Raw genomic sequence first — 22,947 nt, 5'->3', positions numbered from 1 at the left:
GCCATCTTGCGCGGGAAAGAGGTCAGCGGGTAAGAGAACACATGTTGATCCCTCGCGTACCACGTGGAAAACTCCGGATTGGGAGCTTTGGACTTGGTCTTGCCGTCGGCGCCGGTGACCTCAATGGTCTGGGGCGGCACCGGCTGCTCGACTTCGAGGAACTCTGCCATCCGAGCCCCCCTGATTGCCGAGAGAACGGTGGCACACAATAGAGCTTCGTTACCTCTCGTAAGCTTATCTATTGCGGCGTGCACAAATGGAGAGGATAGCAAGGAAGTGGAAGAGCTTGTCATGGATGATGTCGAGGCCTGCTCTGATTACCATGAAAGAATCTGGTGGGAGCGTATACCTCTCTGGCAGGGACGCGTACGTGTTAAATAGCCATCACAAGATACAGGGGTCGGCCGGTGATTACTAGACTTGACCTCTACTCCAAGCTAAACACAAGGAGATAAAGATCTATCTAGCCTAACCACCTGCCATGTACAACAAGTCACACGCATACACCACAATGTTTACAAGTTGACACGACACAACAAGCCTATCGTCTAACACAACCATTCCAATGTTCATCCTTGTTCTTGTCGTCCATTCAGTTCAAGATGTCCCAGCGATGCCTCTACTGCTCTGTGTCCTTTGCGCCTGAGAGTGCGGTCATCTACTTCTGCTAGTTGTGCTTTATCTCTGTATCTCTAGTTACTAGCTTTCCGATGTGTTGTAAATGGTGCAGAGTGCCCCCTTGTATCTTTTTTCGCGAAATACGCAAAGCTTGCGTACCATTCCATTGATAGAAGAAGTTAACAGTGAGTACAGGGGGTACGACACATGACACGAATGCAAGAGGTGTGAACATGGTGACCGGAGCAGAGAAACATGGGATGCTCAGCCCAAAGAAGAAAAAACACGCCTAAACTCGCCACACTGGGACGCAACCCAAACCAAACCAACAAGACGATTGACATCTTCGAATCTACCGCCGAGGACACCGCGAGCAAAATAGTACGGCGCCTTCACGAAGGAGAACGACGCCGGGGTGCCGTCACCGTCTGATCCGCAAAACCGGATCTAGGGTTTCCCTTGATGCTCGAAGATATCCCTTGTATCTTTCAGGTGTTTCGTGTTGTTTCTTGTCGTGTGTTCGTATTTCGTTCGTGTAAGCATGGCTGGTTGATGGCTTTGTTAATTCAAAGCCGGATTAGGTCCAAACCTACTTCAGACTCAGGCTGAGCCTTTTCTCTAAAAAAAGAGGAGTCGCACCCAACTACTGTCCTTTTCGTTTTGGAACAGGCACCCATGTCTTAGATTGTATCCCTCTCTTGTTCTGCCCTAAACCTTCTTTTTCTCAATTTCTATCTGAATCAGCCCCAGTTACTTGTGTCGTTTGTAGTATCTACTAAGAAGCCCCCCGCCCCGTACCACAACGTTTCAACTTTTCACTTGGGGCAATATACAGCAGAACCCTAGTAACATAGGCTGATAAACAAACACACAACACATGTATGGCAAAAGAGGACCATAGCATGGCAGTGCGCCAGTGCCTAAACCTTTAACATAAGTTGATAAACAGGAGAGGTGAACAATAACACAACATTTAGTCCCAGGTAAGTTGAGCTGGGCGAACAGGACAGTTGAACATAACTGTAGCAGAGGACACCTACACATAGGTGCAGCAATTGAAGTACTCAAACATCACCAGTGCGTCGAACTTTCACATGAGTTGATAAACAGGAAAGGTGAACAACAACGACGACGACACAACTATGACGACAACAACAACGACAACCACGACGACAACAACAACAACAAGAACGACAACGTCAACGACAACAACAACAACAACAACAACGAGGATGACGACAACCACGATGACAAGAGCAACCACAAGAACGACAACGTCAACGACAACGACAACAACAACAACAAAGCCTTTTGTCCCAAGCAAGTTGGGGCAGGTGAACATACGGATCAACCTTCTCATCTCCTATAGACATATGTGCACCAATTGAGGTACTCAAGCATCGCCTGAAAGAAGCAAAATAGAGCCAGAGTAAGAATCAGGTTCACTAAGTTAAACAAGATGAATGTGTTGAAGCTTAAAAGCCTTGAAGTCCAAATTTGTATCCATGGACAGTTTAGGTCTATGTAGGGGGGTAAGCTTAAAGCAAGATATTCATACAGTGGGAGGATATCTCACTGAGGTTGCAGCACCAATTGTAAACAACTGAAATAAATATATTTCTTAAATAACAGTAACCCAACATTCAAATATCAATAAAATAGTCAACGAAGCATCTCAACAGTGGGATTGAATAGACGGCTCGAATAAGAGTTCACACTGCTGCCCGCCCTGAACCAAACACCTGAACAGTAGGAGTGGGACACAGGTCGCGGTACTATTTCCTATTCCTAACCCTTTATTTCCTTTATTGGTCTATATATCTGCGTTTAAGGAGCAGAAACAAAAGAGGCATCAACCCGCAAGAGACTCAGATTAATGATAACGGAATTAATCCATCGAATTTGTCAGTCTTGCAAATTACTTGAAGCGTACAGTCTAGACGGAACAACCACCTTGTTTATAACTATAATAGTGCACCCGGTGATCCATGTGTTCTCACATAACAATTTAGTGAAAGCTTCAAAGCTAAGGTTAGCTTCATACATCTTGAACGGCAAAGTAACTGACAGAAATTCTGAATGTGCAAAACACAAAAGATATAATCATTTGTTTATATGAATAAAATGTATTCACTCCATCCCATAATGTAAGACGTTTTTTGACTAGTGTAACTTCAAAAAACGTCTTACATTACAGGACAGAGGGAGTAGATGTGTCTGTAATCACAAACAGATGCGTGTCTTCCATAAAAAATCATATGAGTTCGCAACAACATAAACTGAATGTATCAATTTTTGAGCTGATATGAATCAGTGAATATGGGGATATGTAGACCTTAGCGGCACGATCGAAATCAGAAGATACAAAATGAACAGACTGCCCATTATCTATAAATCCAAAGTCAATTTCAAAGTTTTGATATTTCCTATATTGCTAAGCAAGAAAGTTGCAATAAATCGACTTTATTGTTGTAATGGTCCAGCAGGTTTCGTCCCAAATAAATGGTTGCCAACTATTGGCTGCTTCTATAATTAGATGACAGCTATAAATCTCACTAAAAGAGTGAATGATACCACAGAAAGCTCTTGCATGAAAAAAATCTTAGTAATAATTAAGATTCATCTGGTTGACGTGTTCGGACTACCTCACCATTATCCTGAACAGACGGCAATCGATAAATCATAATAATAAACATTTATAAGCTTACAACCGAAAGACCATTTCTTTCCAGGGAAACCCATACACCTTTATAAATACACACAAAAAGATATTATTGGTTCACAGCACAATGACATAGGTTCAAATTGTGCCACTAACAAATAAAGATAATAACTCAGTGAAAACAGACTGCTAACTAATTATTAAGTATATTGTGCTTAGGTTTTTTACAAAGTTAGGGTAGTCGATAGTCATCATTATAGTACCTAATAGATTACCTAAAACCACACCAATAGATTGTCATAATTGTAACCACACATATCATAACCAATGGATCATCAATAAGTGCTCTTGAACATAGGTGATAAATCTTCATAACTATACCAAAGTAGGTCACGACCGATAAATTCCGTAACTACACCTAAAGATCATTAGACATCTGATCTGGTAGGTCCTTATTATGATGAACCAAAATGGTGGATTGCCATAACTGCAGTTAACATGATCAGATAATCAATCTTTTGGACCTTAAATATTATTGGCTGATACTCGTAATAAATACTAGTAACTTTATGCTCGTTCAATACATAATTGAGGTTTAAGTCCAACAATCCATGATATGTACCTTAACTCTGTATATTGATATATAGTATCACACGTACGATGATGAATCGCGTAATACGCAAAACAACAGTTGACCCGGTAGTGCGATCTTTATCTACGTGTGCTGATCCAATATATATATCACGTATAAACAATCGGCCGGCTCCTATTCTGAACTTTATTCCCATGAAGTGGTCTGATATCACACACACGCAAAAAAATGTAGGTTCAATACAGATGACCATGCAGTCCCACTCTATAACATATTCAGAAAATTATGGGCTCTATTAGTTATGCATATTAATATATCAATATCATGTGCAAATGGCCAACCACCTAACGATCCAAATTAAGACTAATATTGCGTAACTATACCACATAAAATAGTCTTCCCAACTACATCAGGTAGCTTTTAATCTCAGGCTTAATTCTATGTACCGATATAATAATCAAATAGAAAATATGAGTGCCACGCATATATTCATTTCTGAGCTTGTGTTCTTATAAATAACATGATAATGCATAAATAATAAATTAAAGATGATTAAGGGCGTTTCCCGCACAATAGCATGGACACCGTGCTAGTTATAATTTAGAAGTAGCATAAAAAACTTACTTAGATTTAACATGGCGCGAAATCAGATATCCAGGAGAGGGTACGAATCAATTCTTCTTCTTTGTCTTTTGGAAAAATGTATGCTGGATAAGACTCTCTTTGAACCTGTGAGGAATGACCACCGGCATGTCATCATCATACTTGAACTTAGCTACAAATTTACCCTTCTTGTCATACTGCAGGAGATGGCCATAGCAGCTGACAAGCACGTCCCCCTCCTCGGAGACAACCTTTGCCCACCAATCACCTTGCTTCTGGAAGCGCCTGATTTCCATCACCGGCAGTTTGATCCGGTACTGGAATGCCCAGACATCATGCTCGGGGTCCTGAAGCACAAAGATGGACATCTCAGTCATGCCATCCTTGCTGGTGGACGCAGCAAGCTTGCCACCCAGGTCAAGCAAGTGCATAACATGGCGGGGGTTCACAGGCGGCGGAGTCATCTGCCGTGACGTCTCTGCCACTGTGTCGAACACCCGTATCCTGTGGTAGCGAAGACCTGACCGTCTCCTCCAGTGTATGTGCAGGCTGCCATTGAGGAGGACCGGCGCACCAAAGATGGATGGTTCCTCGGCCAAAACCTCGGTTAACGGACAATCGACGAGCCATGAATTGTTGGTTCCCACCGTGAGGACGTAATACTCCTGCCGACAGATCAACTCTGTGGAGTTGTTTTTCCAGTACATGACGCGGAACTCCCCTGAAGGTTGGTGCTGGAAGAGGGCGAAGAGATTCTCTATGGGGTTCCTGTCCTGCCGGAGGGCAGCCCACTCGCCCGTGGCCGGATTGCAGATGATGTAGCTGCCGACGATGAAAAGGCCGTCGCAGGAGGCGGCGACGCCGAAAGAGCCGCGGAATGGGAACTGCAAAGAGGGGCCGAGCTTGGCGGACCGGAGGTGGATGGCGTTGAGGCCGGATTCGAGGCCGCGGCCGGAGATCTGGCAGGACCTGATCAGGGGAAGCGCCGGCTGGCGGCGGTGGTGGTCGAGGAGGAAGGCGGGGTCGGACGCGAGGCTGCGCCAGGACCGGCAGACGGCGCGGCAGCGGAGCACGGACTTGGCCGGGAGGCGGGGCAGGATCTCCTGATGCAGGATCTCATCGGGGATGACGGCGAGGCGGTCCGACCTTGCCCTGCTTCTCCTCCTCGGCGGGGCCGTCCGCCCCGGTTCTTCCTGGGCGGCCAGGCGCCGCCCAGAACGGAGGAGCATCGGCGAGGTGGTTTTGGTGGAGTCGAGGAGAGTGGAGACGGGATCAAGCGGCGGCGCCCGGCAGGCCCATGCGGAAACCCTAGCAGGAGTACTACTCTGACAAGGGAAACCCTAGACGGAGTACTACTCTGACAAATGGGTCCACTGAAGCGTGTGCGCCCGCTGTCCCCACGTTGCATAAACTCACGCACCTACACGGTACACCCTTGCAAACTCATCAACGTCCTCATTGCAAACAAAAAAAAAACATCAGCGCCTAAGGAATTGAGGATATATTTAAAAAAAATTCTTTAAAAGAAATTTAAGAATTGTGAACCTCAATTTGGTAAATTTCACATATACAACCTTAGAGCATCTCTAGCAAATCCTGTCGCGGTACCACAAATTTTCGTTTCAGAAATCCTGCAAAACGAATTTATGGAACCGCGGAATGCCCGGCAAAACAGATCCGATATACAAATACTGTATAATTTAAACTTAAACTCCACATCACCATAGTTCACCGGAGTTCATCATACATTTACAGACACAAGCTTAAAAACATAGTATAGATAAACCTAACTCTAAACTACTCTAGGGCTTGACGTTGAGGTAGTACTCGGTAGCGGAGCGGTAGAGACTACACGCGTGCTGGTACCCCTCCTTGGCCGCCTCGAGCCGCGCGGCGGCGCCTTCTTCTCCTGCCTCGAACGCCTCTTTCGCCTCGCGGAGACCCTTGGTGGTCGGTCAAAGGGTCTCCCCGATCTCGTCGAACTTGCTGAACACCCTTCGGCCACTACTGCAGGAGAGGGTGCCACGCTCCCTGGCCTGCTTCGAGCGCCATGCCTCAATCTGGCGGCTGGAGTTGCCGGCCTCAGCGTCGTGGTGGGCTCGCATGTGCGGCAGTGAGCCGTCTCGGCCACCGCGACCACCACGCCCACGACCTCTGCTCGAAAAGGGATTGTGTGCGCGAGAAACGGTCGCCGGAGTGGGGTGATTTGCGGCGAAGGCAGGCGGGGGGAAATGCCTGATAGGAACTCTAAATCGGCCTCTATCTGGTAAATATAGCAACAGAGCATGGATTTTATGGGTTGCTCGTATAATTTTTACAGGTCGTGCTTTTATTTTACTGGGTCTGCTCGAGCTGAAATTTTACCAAATCCTGTAAATTGGCGGGAAATTATAAGGGCCCGCGAGGTTTTATAGGATCTACTAGAGATGTTGTTATATTGTATCCAACTGCAACAATTACCTAGTTATCATTTGCATCCGCAAGGGCAGGAAGTTGGTCCTTGTCACCCCTATGTCGTTGTTGCTTCAAGTAATAGCACCATGTCGGCGACGTCCGCCGGCGGCGGCAAGGGGAGGAGCGGGCGGCCGAGACTGAGCAGCGGCGGCTAGGGTTCGCTCCCTGGCCGCCCGCAGGGTTTTCCTCACCTCCGGCTTTGGCGGGGGTGGCGCGGGCCGTTTGCTCCGGCGGGAGCTCGCGCGGATCTGGCGGGAGTGGCCGCGGTCAGGGGCGGCGCGGCGTGCTGCGGGGTTCTCCTCATCTGGCGGCAGGCGCTCGAGGTGGGGGAGGCTCGATCCTCTTTCTGTTGCGCGTCTCGGCGGCTACAGGCGGGGTGGTGGCCTCGGCAGCGGCGCCAGTAGGCCTTTGGGGCACGTCCCCGTGGCTCTTCTCCGGCTTGCCGGCCTATAGCAGCGTCTCTCGCGGGTGCCAGCCGCGGTTTTCTTCGTCGGCGGGCCCCGGTTCTTCGACCGGATGCCCATCTCTGGCGAGTCGGGGCGGGCGCGGCCCTCCCCTTCCTGCTATGAGGGGCTCGTCTTCGCAATGGCTGGCGGCGTGCTGGCCTTTGGAGGTCTCTGTGCTGTTGCAGCGGCAGTGGGATGCCAGATCTGGCCGTTTTCTGCCGGATCAGGCCCGGCGGCGTCTTTCTGGCCGTCGGTGAGGTATGTGGTGGCTTCTACTTGGTCATGGCGCGATGACTTCGTGGGAGGTGTGCGGGTCAGCGGTGCAGTGCTTCGCATGTGGGTGTGGTGTTGGAAGGTGCTTCGGGCGAAAGCTTGCCAAATCTTGCTGGCCGTTGGCGTCTGCAGACGTCGTGTCACCTCCTTGGAGGCGCCACCATGGAGTTCACCCCCTGCACACCCTCGGTTCCAGCTCTTCGGGTGAAAGCCTAAGGCCCTGTCAGGTCGGACGACGGCGTCGACATCGTCGCTTCCTTCTTTGGGGTGTCGTCTTGAAGAGCTTTGGATCCCGTTTGCGTGCTCCATGGGCTGGGCGCTCGCGGCATTGCGGTCGGCAGGTGTGCGTCCGGCAATGGTGATGTGGCGTGACTTCTTGTGTGGCAACGACGGCGGCTTCAGGCGGAGTTAAGCTCCTGCTGAGCTTTGGTAGTCGGTCTCATCCGGCGTGTTCGAGGGGTTGCCGAGCCTCACTTGTCTTCCTGAAGTCGGAGCTGCAGAGGAGGTGCTCCCGAGGTGACGATGACACGAGACGGGTGGTCAGTTCCGGCGCTGGCTCGGCGCAGGTACAGCGCTTTCCCCCTACAATGCTCGTCGCCAGAGTCGGAGCTGCCTGGTCTTCGGCGCGTGCGGTGGACTATTTGGTGTTGTCCGGTGCAAGCCTCGACGCTCGTTTTTGGTGAGGGCTCCATCGGTGGTCGTTGATGGTGGAGTCAGAGTCGCCCATGACAATGACACCGGATTGCTACCTTGACGCTTTTCTCCTCGACGGCGTGTGTGCGTTCTTATGTGGGTTGCCAGGTTGCCCTGTGTGGGCATGCTGTAACGGTTTTCGTCCGGTTTTCCGTTAATTAACCGGGCAATTATCTTCTTCTTTATTAATGAGATGAGGCAAAACTTTTGCCTCCGTTTCAAAAAAAAAAGATAGCATCATGCCGTTGCTGCCAGGAACATGACCATGGTGGCCTACACAGTCGCTTAACATCACCATGAAATTGTATGTCGTCTCCACCACCAACGTCTAGCATATTGTTGACGCTACGAACGACAATCCAATTTTATTCATTTTTCTTCGACGTGACTAAGACTCATCACTTCTCTCCCATTCTTTTTCCGCCACTTAGCTGCCACTCATTTCCCCCCATCCGAAGCGAGCAAATAGCCAAAAACTATCAAAATTGGGGCGATGTGGCAAAAAAAAACTACCACAATTTGGAGAACTAACAATAAGATACCATTTTTGGGGTACAATTTTTATAAATAGCTACCATTTCGCGTTAGTGACCAATTGACTCGAGATAAAAACGATTATAACTGGGATGGCCCACTCATAAGCGCTGACGTGGCATTGAGGTGTTTGACCGTTTAGTTGAAGGTAGGCCTCACTCATTAGATTCAACAATCCTCTCTTTTGACCGTTTTCTTCGTGACATTATAAAAGATACTTTGTGGGTACCCCGGCACCTTGTGTCACCGACGAGGACGAGGAAGCCGACCTCGGTGGTGGCCTAGAGGTCAACGTTGCAGATGCCCACACCATTGTGGCCGACGACGCGGAGCCGCCCACGCACCGCCTTCAAGACCTCCTGCGTCAACCCCGTCACGTTGCGCACCACCAACGCGTCCACCAGCGACACCTTGGTGCGCAACTCCGCCGCCATGAGCTTGTACAGGGGCGGAGTCAGGCTAGCCCTAGGCCCCGGGCCTGCTTCAGAGCTACAATAATCTACAGTGCAAAACAGTGCAGAAATTGCTACACTGAACAAAGACTTTCTATGCCACGACCCGGGCCCAGGCCCCCCAGGCCTGGGGTGTAGCTCTGCCACTGAGCTTGTATATGCACGCAAATAGCTCCTTGTCACCTGCGGCCGTCCCGGAGCACTGAGCCGCTCCATGGCCTCCACGTGGTTGGCGCTCACCTTCTCTACCACCACTTAGCTGTTGCTCACCCCTCCCCCCACGCCCTTTTACCATGCCATGATCAGCACCATTATGTTGTGTTGCATCGGTATTGTAATTGTGCTTAGAATATTATTAGACATGTATGGCGATGCTTTAGTTTGTGGTTTTACTCCTCTTATCCCACAAGGATTTTGAAAGGTGCCATCAAAGTAGAGGGTATTCAATTAGGGAGGGTGTGCCCCCCCCCCCAAACATAATCTATAGTAAATGGACGCGACTAGGGAGCACACGTGTGCTCCCTAGCATTACGGAGCACACACCCAAAAAAGGTAAGTTTTTGTCCTAGTGCTATGATGCTTCTGAAGGAAATATGTCCTAGAGGCAATAATAAAGTTATTATTTATTTCCTCATATCATGATAAATATTTATTATTCATGCTAGAATTGTATTAACCGGAAACATGATACATGTGTGAATACATAGACAAACATAGTGTCACTAGTATGCCTCTACTTGAACTAGCTCATTGATCAAAGATGGTTATGTTTCCTAACCATAGGCATGTGTTGTCATTTGATTAATGGGATCGCATCATTAGGAGAATAATGTGATTGACTTGACCCATTCCGTTAGCTTAGCACTTGATCGTTTAGTATGTTGCTATTGCTTTCTTCATGACTTATACAAAGTTCCTGCAACTATGAGATTGTGCAACTCCCGTTTACCAGAGGAACACTTTGTGTGCTACCAATGTCACAACGTAATTGGGTGATTATAAAGGTGCTCTACAGGTGTCTCCAAAGGTACATGTTGAGTTGGCATAATTCGAGATTAGGTTTTGTCACTCCGATTGTCGGAGAGGTATCTCTGGGCCCTCTCGGTAATACTCATCACCTAAGCCTTGCAAGCATTGTAACTAATGAGTTAGTTATGAGATGATGTATTACGGAACGAGTAAAGAGACTTGCCGGTAACGAGATTGAACTAGGTATTGGATACCGACAATCGAATCTCGGGCAAGTAACATACCGATGACAAAGGGAACAACGTATGTTGTTATGCGGTTTGACCGATAAAGATCTTCGTAGAATATGTGGGAACCAATATGAACATCCAGTTTCCGCTATTGGTTATTGACCGAGAATAGTTCTAGGTCATGTCTACATAGTTCTCGAACCCGTAGAGTCCGCACGCTTAACGTTACGATGACAATTTTATTATGAGTTTATAAGTTTTGATGTACCGAAGGTTGTTCGGAGTCCCGGATGTGATCACGGACATGACGAGGAGTCTCGAAATGGTCGAGACATAAAATTGATATATTGGATAACTATATTCGGACACCGGAAGTGTTCCGGGTGTTTTCGGAGAAAAACCGAAGTACCGGAGGATTACCGGAACCCCCCGGGAAGTAATGGGCCTTGATGGGCCCTAGTGGAGAGAGAGAGGGGCCGGCCAGGGCAAGAGACGCGCCCCCTTCCCTTGAGTCCGAATAGGACAAGGAAGGGGGGGGCGCCCCCCTTGCCTTCCCCCTCTCCCACTCCTTCCTTCCCCCTCCTTCTTGGAATAGGAAAGGGAGGGGGCAAACCTACTTGGAGTAGGTTTCCCCCTCCTAGGGCGCGCCTCCCCTTAGGCCGGCCCCCTCCTCCTCTCCCCCTTTATATACGGGGGAGGGGGGCACCCCATAGACACACAAGTTGATCTACGGATCGTTCCTTAGCCGTGTGCGGTGCCCCCTCGACCATATTCCACCTCGGTCATATCATCGCAGAGTTTAGGCGAAGCCCTGCGTCGGTAGAACATCATCATCGTCACCACGCCGTCGTGCTGACGGAACTCATCCCCGACGCTTAGCTGGATTGGAGCCCGGGGAACGTCATCGAGCTGAACGTGTGCTGAACACGGAGGTGCCGTACGTTCGGTGCTTGGATCGGTCGATTCGTGAAGACGTACGACTACATCAACCGCGTTGTCATAACGCTTCCGCTTAACGGTCTACGAGGGTACGTAGACAACACTCTCCCCTCTCGTTGCTATGCCATCACCATGATCTTGCGTGTGCGTAGGAAATTTTTGAAATTACTACGTTCCCCAATAGTGGCATCCGAGCCTAGGTTTTATTCGTTGATGTTATATGCACGAGTAGAACACAAGTGAGTTGTGGGCGATACAAGTCATACTGTTTACCAGCATGTCATACTTTGGTTCGGCGGTATTGTTGGATGAAGCGGCCCGGACCGACATTACGCGTACGCTTACGCGAGACTGGTTTTACCGCCGTGCTTTGCACACAGGTGACTAGCGGGTGTCAGTTTCTCCAACTTTAGTTGAACCAAGTGTGGCTACGCCCGGTCCTTGTGAAGGTTAAAACAGCACCAACTTGACAAACTATCGTTGTGGTTTTGATGCGTAGGTAAGAACGGTTCTTGCTCAGCCCGTAGCAGCCACGTAAAACTTGCAACAACAAAGTAGAGGACGTCTAACTTATTTTTGCAGGACATGTTGTGATGTGATATGGCCAAGACGTGATGCTATATTTTATTGTATGAGATGATCATGTTTTGTAACCGAAGTTATCGGCAACTGGCAGGAGCCATATGGTTGTCGCTTTATTGTATGAAATGCAAACGCCCTGTAATTGCTTTACTTTATCACTAAGCGGTAGCGATAGTCGTAGAAGCAATAGATGGCGTAAACGACAATGATGCTACGATGGAGATCAAGGTGTCGCGCCGGTGACGATGGTGATCACGATGGTGCTTCGGAGATGGAGATCACAAGCACAAGATGATGATGGCCATATCATATCACTTATATTGATTGCATGTGATGTTTATCCTTTATGCATCTTATCTTGCTTTGATTGACGGTAGCATTTTAAGATGATCTCTCACTAAAAATTATCAAGAAGTGTTCTCCCTGAGTATGCACCGTTGCCAAAGTTTATCGTGCCCAGACACCACGTGATGATCGGGTGTGATAAGCTCTACGTCCATCTACAACGGGTGCAAGCCAGTTTTGCACACGCAGAATACTCAGCTTAAACTTGACGAGCCTAGCATATGCAGATATGGCCTCGGAACACGGAGACCGAAAGGTCGAGCGTGAATCATATAGTAGATATGATCAACATAGAGATGTTCACCATTGAAAACTAATCCATCTCACGTGATGATCGGTTATGGTTTAGTTGATTTGGATCACGTAATCACTTAGATGACTAGAGAGATGTCTGTCTAAGTGGGAGTTCTTAAGTAATATGATTAATTGAACTTAAATTTATCATGAACTTAGTACCTGATAGTATTTTGCTTGTCTATGTTTGTTGTAGATAAATGGCTCGTGTTGTTGTTCCGTTGAATTTTAATGCGTTCCTTGAGAAAGCAAAGTTGAAAGATGATGGTAGCAATTACACGGACTGGGTCCGTAACTTGAGGATTATCCTCATTGCTGCACAGAAGAATTACGTCCTGGAAGCACTGCTGGGTGCCAGGCCTGCTGCAGGAGCAACACCAGATGTTATGAACGTCTGGCAGAGCAAATCTAATGACTACTCTATAGTTCAGTGTGCCATGCTTTACGGCTTAGAACAGGGCCTTCAACGACGTTTTGAACGTCATGGAGCATATGAGATGTTCCAGGAGTTGAAGTTAATATTTCAAGCAAATGCCCGGATTGAGAGACATGAAGTCTCCAATAAGTTCTACAGCTGCAAGATGGAGGAGAATAGTTCTGTCAGTGAGCATATACTCAAAATGTCTGGGTATAATAATCACTTGATTCAACTGGGAGTTAATCTTCCGGATGATAGCGTCATTGATAGAATTCTCCAATCACTGCCACCAAGCTACAAGAGCTTTGTGATGAGCTATAATATGCAAGGGATGAACAAGACAATTCCCGAGCTCTTCGCAATGCTAAAGGCTGCGGACGTAGAAATAAAAAAGGAGCATCAAGTGTTGATGGTCAACAAGACCACTAGTTTCAAGAAAAAGGGCAAAGGGAAGAAGAAGGGGAACTTCAAGAAGAACAGCAAACAAGTTGCTGCTCAAGAGAAGAAACCCAAGTCTGGACCTAAGCCTGAAACTGAGTGCTTCTACTGCAAGCAGACTAGTCACTAGAAGCGGAACTGTCCCAAGTATTTGGCGGATAAGAAGGATGGCAAAGTGAACAAAGGTATATGTGATATACATGTTATTGATGTGTACCTAACTAGAGCTCGTAGTAGCACCTGGGTATTTGATACTGGTTCTGTTGCTAATATTTTTAACTCGAAACAGGGACTACGGAATAAGCGAGCACTGGCCAAGGACGAGGTGACGATGCGCGTGGGAAACGGTTCCAAAGTCGATGTGATCGTAGTCGGCACGCTACCTTTACATCTACCTTCGGGATTAGTTTTAGACCTAAATAATTGTTATTTGATGCCAGTGTTAAGCATGAACATTATATCTGGATCTTGTTTGATGCGAGACGGTTATTCATTTAAATCAGAGAATAATGGTTGTTCTATTTATATGAGTAATATCTTTTATGATCATGCACCCTTGAAGAGTGGTCTATTTTTATTGAATTTTGATATTAGTGATACACATATTCATAATGTTGAAACCAAAAGATGCAGAGTTGATAATGATAGTGCAACTTATTTGTGGCACTGCCGTTTAGGTCATATCGGTGTAAAGCGCATGAAGAAACTCCATACTGATGGACTTTTGGAATCACTTGATTATGAATCACTTGGTACTTGCGAACCGTGCCTCATGGGCAAGATGACTAAAACACCGTTCTCTGGTACTATGGAGAGAGCAACAGATTTGTTGGAAATCATACATACAGATGTATGCGGTCCGATGAATATTGAAGCTCGTGGTGGATATCGTTATTTTCTTACCTTCACAGATGATTTGAGCAGATATGGATATATCTACTTAATGTAGCACAAGTCTGAAACATTTGAAAAGTTCAAAGAATTTCAGAGTGAAGTGGAAAATCATCGTAACAAGAAAATAAAATTTCTATGATCTGATCGTGGAGGAGAATATTTGAGTTACGAGTTTGGTTTACATTTGAAACAATGCGGAATAGTTTCACAACTCACGCCACCTGGAACACCAGAAAGAAATGGTGTGTCCGAACGTCGTAATCATACTTTACTAGATATGGTGCGATCTATGATGTCTCTTACTGATTTACCGCTATCGTTTTGGGGTTATGCTTTAGAGACGGCTGCATTCACATTAAATAGGGCACCATCTAAATCCGTTGAGACGACGCCTTATGAATTTTGGTTTGGCAAGAAACCAAAGTTGTCGTTTCTTAAAGTTTGGGGCTGCGATGCTTATGTGAAAAAACTTCAACCAGATAAGCTCGAACCCAAATCGGAGAAATGTGTCTTCATAGGATACCCAAAAGAGACTATTGGGTACACCCTCTATCACAGATCCGAAGGCAAGACATTCGTTGCTAAGAATGGATCCTTTCTGGAGAAGGAGTTTCTCTCGAAAGAAGTGAGTGGGAGGAAAGTAGAACCTGATGAGATAACGGTACCTGCTCCCTTATTGGAAAGTAGTTCATCACAGAAATCAGTTCCTGTGACAAATACACCAATTAGTGAGGAAGCTAATGATATTGATCATGAAACTTCAGATCAAATGTCTACTGAACCTCGTAGGTCTACCAGAGTAAGATCTGCACCAGAGTGGTACGGTAATCCTATTCTGGAAGTCATGTTACTTGACCATGATGAACTTACGAACTATGAGGAAGCGATGATGAGCCCAGATTCCGCAAAATGGCTAGAGGCCATGAAATCTGAGATGGGATCCATGTATGAGAACAAAGTATGGTGCCCGATGATCGGCAAGCCATTGAGAATAAATGGATTTTTAAGAAGAAGACTGACGCTGACGGTAATGTAACTGTCTATAAAGCTCGACTTGTTGCGAAAGGTTTTCGACAAGTTCAAGGGGTTGACTACGATGAGACTTTCTCACCCGTAGCGATGCTTAAGTCTGTCCGAATCATGTTAGCGATTGCCGCATTTTATGATTATGAAATTTGGCAGATGGATGTAAAAACTGCATTCCTGAATGGATTTCTGGAAGAAGAGTTGTATATGATGCAACCGGAGGGTTTTGTAGATCCTAAGGGAGCTAACAAAGTGTGCAAGCTCCAGCGATCAATCTATGGTCTGGTGCAAGCCTCTCGGAGTTGGAATAAACACTTTGATAGTGTGATCAAAGCATATGGTTTTATACAGACTTTTGGAGAAGCCTGTATTTACAAGAAAGTGAGTGGGAGCTCTGTAGCATTTTTAATATTATATGTGGATGACATATTGTTGATTGGAAATGATATAGAATTTCTGGATAGCATAAAAGGATACTTGAATAAAAGTTTTTCAATGAAAGACCTCGGTGAAGCTGCTTACATATTGGGCATTAAGATCTATAGAGATAGATCAAGACGCTTGATTGGACTTTCACAAAGCACGTACCTTGATAAAGTATTGAAAAGGTTCAATATGGAACAGGCAAAGAAAGGGTTCTTGCCTGTATTACAAGGTATAAAGTTGAGTCAGACTCAATGCCCGACCACTGCAAAAGATAGAGAGAAAATGAAAGGAGTTCCCTATGCTTCAGCCATAGGCTCTATCATGTATGCAATGTTGTGTACCAGACCTGATGTGTGCCTTGCTATTAGTTTGGCAGGAAGGTACCAAAGTAATCCAGGAGTGGGTCACTGGACAGCGGTCAATAACAACCTAAAATACCTGAAAAGGACTAAGGATATGTTTCTCATATATGGAGGTGACAAAGAGCTAGTCGTAAATGGTTACGTCGATGCAAGCTTTGATACTGATCCGGACGATTCTAAATCACAAACCGGATACATATTTTTATTAAACGGTGGAGCTGTAAGTTGGTGCAGTTCTAAACAAAGCGTCGTGGCGGGATCTACATGTGAAGCGGAGTACATAGCTGCTTCAGAAGCAGCAAATGAAGGAGTCTGGATGAAGGAGTTCATTTCCGATCTAGGTGTTGTACCTAGTGCATCGGGACCAATGAAGATCTTCTGTGACAATACTGGTGCAATTGCCTTGGCAAAGGAATCCAGATTTCACAAGAGGACCAAGCACATCAAGAGACGCTTCAATTCCATTCGGGACCAAGTCCAAGTGGGAGACATAGAGATTTGCAAGATACATATGGATCTGAATGTTGCAGACCCGTTGACTAAGCCTCTCTCACGAGCAAAACATGATCAACACCAAGACTCCATGGGTGTTAGAATCATTACTATGTAATCTAGATTATTGACTCTAGTGCAAGTGGGAGACTGAAGGAAATATGCCCTAGAGGCAATAATAAAGTTATTATTTATTTCCTCATATCATGATAAATGTTTATTATTCATGCTAGAATTGTATTAACCGGAAACATGACACATGTGTGAATACATAGACAAACATAGTGTCACTAGTATGCCTCTACTTGAACTAGCTCATTGATCAAAGATGGTTATGTTTCCTAACCATAGGCATGTGTTGTCATTTGATTAATGGGATCGCATAATTAGGAGAATAATGAGATTGACTTGACCCATTCCGTTAGCTTAGCACTTGATCGTTTAGTATGTTGCTATTGCTTTTTTCATGACTTATACGAAGTTCCTGCAACTATGAGATTGTGCAACTCCCGTTTACCGGAGGAACACTTTGTCTGCTACCAAACGTCACAACGTAATTGGGTGATTATAAAGGTGCTCTACAGGTGTCTCCAAAGGTACATGTTGAGTTGGCATAATTCGAGATTAGGTTTTGTCACTCCGATTGTCGGAGAGGTATCTCTGGGCCCTCTCGGTAATACTCATCACCTAAGCCTTGCAAGCATTGTAACTAATGAGTTAGTTATGAGATGATGTATTACGGAACGAGTAAAGAGACTTTCCGGTAACGAGATTGAACTAGGTATTGGATACCGACAATCGAATCTCGGGCAAGTAACATACCGATGACAAAGGGAACAACGTATGTTGTTATGCGGTTTGACCGATAAAGATCTTCATAGAATATGTGGGAACCAATATGAACATCCAGGTTCCGCTATTGGTTATTGACCGAGAATAGTTCTAGGTCATGTCTACATAGTTCTCGAACCCGTAGGGTCCGCACGCTTAACGTTACGATGACAGTTTTATTATGAGTTTATAAGTTTTGATGTACCGAAGGTTGTTCGGAGTCCCGGATGTGATCACGGACATGACGAGGAGTCTCGAAATGGTCGAGACATAAAGATTGATATATTGGATGACTATATTCGGACACCGGAAGTGTTTCGGGTGTTTTCGGAGAAAAACCGGAGTACCGGAGGATTACCGGAACCCCCTGGGAAGTAATGGGCCTTGATGGGCCCTAGTGGAGAGAGAGAGGGGCCGGCCAGGGCAAGAGACGCGCCCCCTTCCCTTGAGTCCGAATAGGACAAGGAAGGGGGGGGGGCGCCCCCCTTGCCTTCCCCCTCTCCCACTCCTTCCTTCCCCTTCCTTCTTGGAATAGGAAAGGGAGGGGGCAAACCTACTTGGAGTAGGTTTCCCCCTCCTAGGGTGCGCCTCCCCTTAGGCCGGCCCCCTCCTCCTCTCCCCCTTTATATACGGGGGAGGGGGGCACCCCATAGACACACAAGTTGATCTACGAATCGTTCCTTAGCCGTGTGTGGTGCCCCCCTCCACCATATTCCACCTCGGTCATATCATCGCAGAGTTTAGGTGAAGCCCTGCGTCGGTAGAACATCATCATCGTCACCACGTCGTCGTGCTGATGGAACTCATCCCCGACGCTTAGCTGGATTGGAGCCCGGGAAACGTCATCGAGCTGAACGTGTGCTGAACACGGAGGTGCCGTACGTTCAGTGCTTGGATCGGTCGATTCATGAAGACGTACGACTACATCAACCGCGTTGTCATAACGCTTCCGCTTAACGGTCTATGAGGTACGTAGACAACACTCTCCCCTCTCGTTGCTATGCCATCACCATGATCTTGCGTGTGCGTAGGAAATTTTTGAAATTACTACGTTCCCCAACAGCTTCCACTTCAAAAAAATGAAAGATTTTGTCCCATGTGTAATTATTTTGTGTTTTCAATTTTTTTAAAAAGTCATAGCTTTTGAACGGAGCATCAAAATTAAGATCCGTTTTCACCGTTAGATCCCTGGCAACGAGCTCTTCAAAACTAGATCCAATATCGATATGTTTCGACGAACTTTTTTTCTTCAGGCAACTTTGGTGTCACGGGGAGGCAACTTATGTACTACTGTAGGCAACTTTCGGTTAGGGTGTGCATCATGGTCACCTATCACTCCGGATGTTCTTTTGAGTTGGTTATGATGACTACCAAATTGCCTAGCATCACGTGTAAGTTGCCTACCATGACTAGCTATCAACTTTGCTGCTATATGAAGCACTTATTGCTAGGTTGCCTATCATGACTACGTATCGACTCAATGCTCTTATAAAGTTGGCTATCAGGATTGTCAAGTTGCATGGCGTCACCTATGAAGTTGCTTTTGATGAACTTATCTTCTCAAGCAACTTTTTTGCCACAGAGAGGCAACTTTTGAACTACAGTAGGCAACTTTCATCCCTAATGTTCTTTTGAGTTGGTTACAATGACTACCAAATTGCCCTAGCATGACATATAAGTTGCCTAGCGTCAACTATGAAGTTGCTTTCGCCGATCTTTTTTTCTCAAGCAACTTTGGTGCCACAGAGAGGCAACTTTTGGTTAGGTTGTGTATCATAGTCATCTATCATCCTAATGTTCTTTTCAGTTAGCTATGAAGACTATGAAATTGCCTAGCATCACTTTTAAGTTGCCCACCATGACTACCTATCAAAGTTGTTGCTACGTGACCCACCTTGTTTCTTCTCAGGACTACCTATTATCAACTCAATGCTCTTATAAAGATGGCTTTCATGACCTCAAGTTGCTTAGGTAGACAATGAAATTGCTTCTGATGAAGAAAAATCTCAAGCAACTTCATGCCACGGAGAGGCAACTTTTTTATTACAGTAAGCAACTTTCGCCTAGGTTGTGTATCATGGTCACCTATCATCAAAATGTTCTTTTAAAGTGTCTACGATGACTACCAAGTTGCCTACCATCACCTATAAGTTGCCTACCAAGCTGCCTACCATCACGTGTAAGTTTCCTACCATGACTACCTATCAACTTTGTTGCTACATAACACACCTCGTCGCTAGGTTGCCTATGATGGCTACATATCAAATCAATGCTTTTATAAGTTGGCTATCATGAACCTCAACTTGCCTAGCGCCGCCTATGAAGTTTCTTTTGATGAACTTTTTTTCTTGTCAGATATACAACTTTGGTGGATGGGAAGGCAACTTTTGAAATAAGGTAAGCAACTTTCGGTTGGGTTATGTATCATGGTCGCCTATCAGCCCAATGTTCTTTTGAGTTGCCTAATATGACTAAAAGTTGTCTAGCATCACATGTAAGTTGCCTGCCATGACTACTTATCAACTTTGGTGATACATAAAGCACTTTGTTGCAATGTTGCCTATAGTGACTACCTGTCAACTCAGTGCTCCCATAAGTTGCCTATTATTACTGTCAAGTTGACTAGCATCACATATTAAGTTGCCTTCTACAAACTATTTTTTCAAGGAATTTTGATGCTATGATGAGCAATTTTGGTGCTACAAGAAGCAAATTTGTTGTCAAGTTGCCTATTACGACTATATTAAACTAATGATTTTCTAATATGGCTATCATGACTCTCAAAATGTGCTTCTCCAGGCAACTAGCTAGTAAACGTTGGCCACAGGATCAGAATGATCGACCGTAATGTGGGCGAGGCGGCGGTCGGGGCATGCTGGGGGCGGGGGGAGGGGGTTGAGGACCACAACGGTGAGTTGTCCGTCACAGAGCACGGAACGGGCAAAAGGTGTAGCTTACCTGACAAGACGACTTTGCGGTGCCATGTATACAGAGCAAAGCAATGACCAGAGCCAAAAGGGGCAAGAACGAGCAGCTAGCTAGCTTGGCCCTTTAATGGTGGAAGAATGAGCATCTCCTCAAGCAAAACCGCACGTCCAGGCAGAGGTGACGCGGCTCAATATGGGGCCTCCTCCATGCTGGGGCTGACGAGCCGCATCGACCGACCCAAAAACCGATGAGGATGCTATCGCCATCAACCCAAAAACATCGCCACAAATTATGACGAAATGTGAAAAAGGAAAAATAAACAGACATCACAGTTCCATGTTAAAACCTAGCATCTCAGTACCAAAAACTAACAAAGAAAACATCTACTCGTGCCCCTCTGCCAGGAAACTCGTGCCCCTGTGCAGGCAAGTTCTCTGAAATATGATAGGGCATCCGCATATCTGGCAACTTGTGCCCCTGTGCAGGCAAGTTCATGTCACGTGCTGAATCGGTGATTGATGGACCCCTGTTGGTTTTGCACCGGTGAAGTGTAGATGCTTCTGTTTTTTCTCAGTTCTTCAAGTAACAGTAACATTGAAGCAAGTAAGAGAGAGTGGAGATAAAGTGTTGTTGTAATTGCAGCTGTCAGTTGGCTGAAAGCATAAACTAACTTGTAGTAAAACGTCCAATAAAATTCTGACATAGAGTAGTGCAGTGCATCAAAATGAAAGCACAACAATGTGATCTCAGACTTGAAATGCACCATTAATCTGCAGATTATTGTTCCTACATGACAGTACCATGTTAATAGGGGATGCACCGTAAGATAAGTACAGAAGACAAAATGACCAAAGTTTGTCGAATCTCAGGAGAGAAGACCGTATCTCACATATGTACATCAACCACGCACACAACACGCATCAATTTCACAAAGATCCATGGATGCCGTGCACTAGAGGCAGAGAGAGATGGTACCTCACACACGTCTTGCATGTAGCACACAAGCAGAATCATCTCAAATGCGCCGGTCTTTGCTCTTCTCAATGGAGATTATGAAGTCACCATCGGCTGAGCGATCCGATTTTTGCTTTGCTCGACGGATCCCGCCGCACCCGTGTCCTGAACGAAGCTGCCGCAGGCCGTCCTCCCTGCTCCACCCTGTCCCATCCTCGACGTTGAGCCACGATGCATCTGGCCGCGGTGCCCATTCCCTTCACTCCCAGCCTCCAGTATCAACGGATCCGGAGGGAGGCGACCTCCTACCTGCAGGTGCCCTTCCAATAACTCTCTCCGGCGGTCGTTTCTCCGGCGGTCGTGATTTCCACAACAAGTCCACCGCAGCGTCACCGGCGACCTGCGTTCCGCACCAAACTCCTCCTTCCGCAGACACGCCGCGCGCACCACCGCAGCCTCGCGCTCCTCCGACGCACGCACCACCGCAGCCCAGCACTCCTTCAGTCGCGCGTACACCGCAGCCCAGCGCTCCTTCAGCCGCGCGCGTGCAGACAACCGAAAGCCAGGCCCTCCTCAACCGAGCGCGCACGCACCACCGAAGCACCCGCCCTCCTCCGTCGCGCGCACACGAGGCCCGCGCCACGACCTCCGCTTTCTGCGGTAGCGTGCAGATGTGGCGAGCGAGGAGGAAAGGATGTGGAGGGGATTGGGAAGAGGGCGAGGAGGGCAAAAGAGGATTGGGAGAGACAGCGGCGCTCTCGGCCCCACCCATGCGATATCGTGTCGTGGGCGAACGACGAACGGTCCCGACAACAAAACACCTGGTCGCAATCGCGCGCCTATGCCCGACTAAGTTTTTTTACCGGTGGCGGTAGCTACCGGCACAGCTCCAGCCAATCACCTTGCACCACCACACACTGTAGTTTATACCACATGCACTATAACACTGTTTGCTCATATTTACTAAATGTTGGTATTCAACCACCCTGGCCCATCACGTGATGTCATCCACATGCATGTACGTCAAGAATGTGACAGCTCTCTTCTCTCTTCCCTTACATAATAAATTCATACTTTTATTTCAGCTTTGCTAATTTAACTCGTCCGTATCTTTTAAACCATAATTTCATTATTGAAACTTTTTATATATATGAACTCGTGGCGTTCAGACCTTTAAAACAAGATCAATCTTGAATATATTTCAAACACATTTGAATTTCAATGTTTCAATCGATTTATTTCATTTCAACTATTTCAGTCAGTTGAAATTCTGATTTCATTTATTTCAAAAAATATTTTGAATAATTTCAAGCAATCGTTTCAGATAAAAAATTCACATATTATTTCACTCGGTTCAAGAATCCGGTTTCATTTTTTTCTTACAACCATTTCAATTATTTCAGACGTACTACACTTTTTCAAAATACTATTTCATTTACTTCGGACAAGTCTCCACTATTTCAAAAAGAATGAGCTAATATATTTCAATAAT

At 46.3% G+C, this 22,947-nt stretch overlaps 1 protein-coding gene across 1 annotated transcript; it reads right to left on the bottom strand.

Moving 5' to 3' along the window:
• Positions 1-1,641: 1,641 nt before the first annotated feature.
• Positions 1,642-5,844, bottom strand: LOC123043320 (putative F-box/kelch-repeat protein At3g22730). Its single transcript, XM_044465738.1, has 2 exons — positions 4,497-5,844; positions 1,642-2,022 (listed from the first exon to the last, which is right to left on the bottom strand). The coding sequence occupies exon 1, from the start codon at positions 5,702-5,704 to the stop codon at positions 4,544-4,546; it is 1,161 nt and encodes a 386-aa protein (XP_044321673.1). The 5' UTR covers positions 5,705-5,844; the 3' UTR covers positions 1,642-2,022; positions 4,497-4,543.
• Positions 5,845-22,947: the final 17,103 nt, after the last annotated feature.

Source organism: Triticum aestivum, chromosome 2B (assembly GCF_018294505.1).
Source record: "Triticum aestivum cultivar Chinese Spring chromosome 2B, IWGSC CS RefSeq v2.1, whole genome shotgun sequence".
NCBI lineage: Eukaryota > Viridiplantae > Streptophyta > Magnoliopsida > Poales > Poaceae > Triticum > Triticum aestivum.
The sequence above is the reverse complement of the archived record's forward strand: the minus strand, read 5'-3'. Positions and strand labels throughout refer to the sequence as shown.

What these genes read in the sequence shown, in the direction of transcription:
- LOC123043320 (XM_044465738.1), bottom strand. Translation starts at nt 5,704, where the DNA reads ATGCTCCTCCGTTCTGGGCGGCGCCTGGCCGCCCAGGAAGAACCGGGG.